The sequence below is a fragment of the Hibiscus syriacus genome, unplaced genomic scaffold (genome assembly GCF_006381635.1).
Source record: "Hibiscus syriacus cultivar Baekdansim isolate YM2019G1 unplaced genomic scaffold, ASM638163v2 tig00110429_pilon, whole genome shotgun sequence".
Classification (NCBI taxonomy): Eukaryota; Viridiplantae; Streptophyta; class Magnoliopsida; order Malvales; family Malvaceae; genus Hibiscus; species Hibiscus syriacus.
The window spans coordinates 10,424,293-10,430,292 of NW_024062733.1; the positions used below are offsets into that span (position 1 = coordinate 10,424,293).

A 6,000-nucleotide genomic window follows, 5' to 3' on the forward strand; every position below is an offset into this window, starting at 1 on the left:
AGATCGGTGACAACTCTTTCAAATCATATTTTTTATATTTAAAGGAAAACCCAATTTAGTAAAAAAATCCTAAAATAATTTTTTCAATTTTTTGAAAAATTGTGCAGAATCCTTTAAATTATAACCCAAAATCATCATTACCAAAAAAATAAATAAAAAAACCCAAATACATATGAATGGTGCGCATATTGTGAAGGGGTAGTAATAAGGGATAGGGATTTGGAATTAGGGATTCAAGATTTGGGGTTGATGATCGATTAGTGGATGAGTAATGATGGATGGGTGATTGCTTGTGGATGGCAACGCTAATGTTGATTTAAAATTAGAGATTTGATTTTTTTTGAGATTTTATAGAAATATGAGTTTTTTTTAATTTTAAAATTTTTAAAATAAAATTTTATAAACCTGCCACATGTCAAATTTTAAATGGATAACTATTTTTAATAACCCTAGCAGATCAAACATTTAAAAGTAATAGCAAAGAAAACGTTTAACATTTATTTGTGGAAAAATATTTTATACACCTAAAGTGAACAAAGACATAATTTTGGCACTATAGGAATTTTATACGCGTGATTTTATACTCAGAGAGTAAATTTATAATACTCTAATGAGTCTAATGGACTATGAATAAAAATACAAAAAGAAAACATATAAAATATATGATGATTTGAAAAATTTCAGAGATTGTCTTGTCCCCATCCTTGATTATAACTAAATTACAAATTTCCCGAGCTCGGAAGTGCTCCATTTGTGCAGTTCATTGCCAAAAACATCATAGAATTTGATACCAACATCCATCTGAGTCACTTCAACTGACATGAAACCTTGACCATCGTAATAGAATTTCATTTCTCTTGGATTCCACGGATTAATATCTCCTTTCCATGCTTTTGATCCACCTCCACTCGTTAAGAATTGAATCCGACTACATTATTTTTTGGTGGAAAATCAATTTTAGTGAATATCATTTTCAAAAAATAAAGTTACAATATATATATATATATATATATATTATTAAGATCAAATAGTGTTAATACCTCTCAGGGCTGCTAATATGCTCTAAGCAATGGTCATGTCCGTTAATATAAAAATCTACATCGTATGCCTGGAAAATTAAAAGAAAAAAAGTGTTTAAATTAAAATTAAATTTAGATATTGGAAAAAAAAAGAATATTAGTATCATCTGAAACCTGGAGAAGTGGAAGAAGAAGCATGTTGAGTTCATCAGTGTTACCATGGTGTCCAGCACTTTTGATTGTGTGGTGACCCACTACTATCTTCCATTTTGCCGTGGATTCTCCTAAACTCGATTCCACTTCCTAAAAATGACCTTTTTAATCAATGTCGAATATGAATATGTATATCGATATCGACTATTTTAGTTTTTTATTATATATTTTACTTACTAATAAAAGATTCTCAATGTATTTTTTTCTGGGTAAGACGCCCTTCCAGTCATAGACATGTTCTTTTGGATTTGTGAAATACGTGGTCACGAAAGGAGTAGTGTCAACAAAGAAAATTTCAGCCATTTCTGCACCAAGAAAAGAGAAAATGAAAATGAAAATCCCTAAATCTAAAAGATCTCAACATGTAGATGTAGAGTTAGCGAAGGACATAATTTTATTATAATTTAAAATTTTCAAGGGACGTCTGACGGTACATTTGTAGGGTTAGCGATTACCAGTTCCAGCATTGAGGATGAAAGATCTGAGGCAAAGCCATCTGCTATCCATGTCTGTAAGAGAGGGACTTAATTGAGCCTCAACGTTACCCCTGTAATCATGATTACCCAACACTGAAACCAAAAACCAAACAACTTAATAATTCCGTTGATTAATATACAAATAATTTGGATATTAAGGTTAAAATATATTACCAATGTACCATTGCTTTTGCAAGCTTGGATCTGTATAGACATCAGAAAAGGATTGATGGAAAGCTGGATCGCTTACACCCGTCAATCCATCTTCGTAAAAGTTATCTCCCGTCGATATTACGAAGTCCACGTCTAATTTCTCTCCAATCATTCCCATCTGCATCAACATATATGGATAATTAAAGATATGTTTATCATCATATCACTAGTTCAATTAGAGGTGTAAATGAATCGGATATGAACAAATATGATAGTGTTCATGTTCTTTCAATTTCTTAGTATCGTGTTGGTTTGTTTATTTCTAAATGTATTCGCGAATATGTTTGTTTTACGTTCTTGAATATTTTTCGAGGTAGTTCATAACTCGCCCAAGACCTAGACGAAGTAGCAATGGCGTAGTTGAACTAATGCCAAAGGGCATTGATTCGAGTCCCTCGGCAACTAACACTATCTTTTTATCCACTTATTTGCAAGATAAAAAAGATGATGAAATTATGTCACTACTCCTAAGCTCCTTAAACTTCACAATTTAAACTCCAAAATTTAATATGTATTCAATTTAGTCAACAACTTCATCAATATTTAAAATGTAAAAAAAATTATAAGGAAAAAATAGAATAAGATAAATGAGCTTATAATCGATTCGATAAAAGAACACATCTATTCATGTTAATTCATTTATTAAATGAATATAAAAAATTATTCATACTCATTTATTTAACCTAATAAACGAAATTATATAAATATTTGAAACCAGTTTACTGGACGCTCTATCCATTTATCTCTATGCTCCATTAATTAAATATTACTTTTAATTTAATTTTGAAGTGTTTCCATTGCTATGCAATAAAAAATGGAGTCTGACCTGTCCAGATATAAAACATGCTTGTTTTTCTTTTCAAAGATTTATATAATAACTATTATATTAGAATAAACAGTTATCCTGATAAATTGTATTATATTTCATAAAAATATATATAATAAGATAATTATTCTATCTTTTGTCATTGAAACTAGAACTATTATATTATATCAATAAAAAAGATAACATATATAACAACTTTTTAAACTCTATAAACAAATATATATAATTATCTGAATAAGGATCCATTATATTATGGATGCAAAAGTGATTTATATGCTTTGATTTATTGAGAAGGTGTCGAAATTAGGCCGGTTGAAACTGGAACTTTATGGTTGAAATATAGTGATAATAATAACCGAGTGACGTGGATTCTTTCTTCGAAAAGTGCCTAAATTTGTCGAATAATGAACTAATAATAATGCAAAACTAAGATAGTCCCTATCAATATGCATGATTAATTATGTGATGAGCTATTCATCAAATGAGGAGATTACTTCAATCCATTTTTTAAGATTATAGATATAGTGTTTTCAGTGATAAAATATATCGTTGTTTTTTTGATGATTTGAGTTTGAGTAGTTACATATATAGAGTGTTCGTACGTTGTTAATGGCTAAGAAAAATTCTAAACAGATATTATATTATAATTATCTAAGACTATTAAAAAAATTATAAATATATGTACGATTAATCATTTAATTTACATAAACATTAAAAGGTTGAGAATATTATCATCATGAAAAATACTATATATATCATTAGTTTGATTATGATTAAGAGAATAGTTAGATATATAGTAGAAATAATGACCTGAAGAGCTACGTGAGATTGGTTATAGAGTCCTTTTCTTCCCCAATCTCCGACCACCAAGAAACTGATCGACCCGTCCGGTTTCGCCTCATGTTCGAACCGCAGAAGCTCTGCCCGACAGCAGCAAACAGATAACAGGCCAAGAAGAAAAAGAAGAAGCGTTGGGAGAGTAGTTTTCTGGCTTAAAACAACCATGATTATTATATGAAAAAGAGGAGAAGAAGATTGAATACTACGAAGGGGACCAAACAGTCTATTTATAAATTAGGCAAACTACTCAAGTTTTATTCATCGAATATTATGTAATAGTTAGGTGGCAAACACTGATACAATAGGATCTTTGCATCTTTGAGCATATTCTCCTTTCTATTTCTTTTTTGCTTGAATTTTCGAAACTGTTTGAATTAACTTGATCCACGAAGATAACTTTTATACCATTTAAGTTATATTAACTTAATATATCTTACTTTAAACTACACGTGTCATAAAATGAATGGAATGTCAATTTATTTAGACTACGCACTACTGTATTTGTTTAATTGGGTTGGGTGGGATAACACGTCAGTTATTGATTACATCAAAAAAATAATTAAGTAATGTAGTTTTTGGAATGGTATTTGGTCTAGTATTTCCATCCCTAGTTCTCACCTTCCACCAGTTGCTGACTATCTCAGTTACTTGGTTTCTAAATATAATTTTTAATGGTTTATTTATTATTAATATATGTATACATCATATTATGTGATCGTTTTTTTTGGCAGTTCATATTATGTGATTTCTTTTGTATTACAGTTTCAAGGTTTCGTTTTGACTAATCTGGACCGACTCTAATCGCACACATGATTTTGGTGGATGAGTCTCCCAGCAGAGATTTTCTGCATACACAAGGATTTAAACCTGAGACCTTGCTTAAGCGATATCAAATTGCTTACTAGTTGAACCAACCTCGTTGGTATATTATGGATTCTTTGATAGCATACAAGTATGTATATTAATAATATATTAGTTACCGACCATAGGTGATTATTATTTTTCTTTCTTTTTTTCATATTATGGTCTTTATTTTTTTCTTAAGTTTTTTTTTAATTTAAATAAGAATCTATGTATTTGTGACACACTTTTCTATGCTCTTGTAGCAATTTTTTTCTTTTCTTGTGTCACGTTCCTTGTGGCTTTTGATACATTTCTCGAATACTTCTACGGTCATGTTGGTGCTCGCACAAAGATCTCACACCATTTGTTTTTTGATTGGTTTGTCGGTAGTCACATATTGTCAGATCTCCTCTTTGGCAAAATATTGTTTATCGATATAATTAGAATTATGTTGCGAAGCAGTCTGTCAAATTATTTGGTTTGTTCACCACTTTGTAAAACGTCTCGTTCGATGGAAATAATGAGTTTATTAAGGTTACTAGTTTCTTTTAATGTTAGATGTCATTCTCAACGAAAAATTTCGTTTTTCTTTGTATCTTTGAATTTAATATTTTTATTTTATGTATGAATTTTTGTGATTGTTGTCCTCAATTTTCTTTTTGGGGTTATAATTTTGATTAATTCCATTTTTTATTAATAAAATCAAGTTGTCATTGTTAAAAAAATATGATTTAATATTGGCTAATACCACTCAATCTAAAATCTAATTAAATATAATTTAATATTGGATATCGGCTAATATTGTGTCCTCCTGGGAAGTCCTCATGATACATCCCTCATTTAGTGCACGAACCAACTTACCTCAGTGGTTAAAGGAATCGTTATTGTTCTTAGAGGTCACGGGTTTGAGCACCAGCGGCTGCAGCAGTGTGATTGAATGTTACTGCCAATTAGTTGAGAGTATTTAGAACATATACTACTTTGTAATAACCTTAGCTTAATAAAAAAAATCTAATTTTCAAAATTAAAATTATTAAGAAACTAAGAAAATGAAATTTTTAAAAGATTATAAAATTGTAACATATTTTATAGAAACAATTAGATTTATTAGAAAAATGAAATATACGAAATTACAATGAATGTTTATGATCATAAACGTAAAATAATCACATAATTAGTATATTTTTTTATAACGATTAACACAAAACTTGACATTTAAGATTACACAATGACTATAAGGAAAAGGTTAAAAACCTAACTAAAAATTCGAATAAAAAATAAATACGAACATATATGATCGCATCAATAAACAAACCATAAAAATGATTTAATATTGGCTAATACCACTCAATCTAAAATCTAATTAAATATAATTTAATCTTCCTCATCTTACTCGATCGAGTTTCAAAAACGGTAATTTTTACATCATTTTTCCTTGGAGGATATGAATAGATTTTTTTTATTATGGTTGAATGTTGTTAGGAATATTTTTTTCCGATTTTATTTAAATTAATTGATTGAATTGAAATTTAATTCAATTAATCAATTAATTAATTTAATCTTTGATTTA

General features: G+C 28.9%; 1 protein-coding gene across 1 annotated transcript; it reads right to left on the reverse strand.

Moving 5' to 3' along the window:
• Positions 1-699: 699 nt before the first annotated feature.
• LOC120124860 (purple acid phosphatase 8-like) lies at positions 700-3,780 on the reverse strand. The gene is made up of 7 exons (XM_039143431.1): positions 3,558-3,780; positions 1,883-2,039; positions 1,688-1,801; positions 1,410-1,537; positions 1,194-1,322; positions 1,041-1,108; positions 700-928 (listed from the first exon to the last, which is right to left on the reverse strand). Exons 1-7 carry the CDS (start codon positions 3,750-3,752, stop codon positions 715-717), a joined length of 1,005 nt encoding a protein of 334 aa, XP_038999362.1. The 5' UTR covers positions 3,753-3,780; the 3' UTR covers positions 700-714.
• Positions 3,781-6,000: the final 2,220 nt, after the last annotated feature.

What these genes read in the sequence shown, in the direction of transcription:
- LOC120124860 (XM_039143431.1), bottom strand. Translation starts at nt 3,752, where the DNA reads ATGGTTGTTTTAAGCCAGAAAACTACTCTCCCAACGCTTCTTCTTTTT. An exon ending in CATCCTCAATGCTGGAACTG is followed by an intron (nt 1,538 to 1,687) that starts GTAATCGCTAAC and finishes TTCTTGGTGCAG; the next exon opens with AAATGGCTGAAATTTTCTTT. An exon ending in CATATTAGCAGCCCTGAGAG is followed by an intron (nt 929 to 1,040) that starts GTATTAACACTA and finishes AAAATAATGTAG; the next exon opens with TCGGATTCAATTCTTAACGA.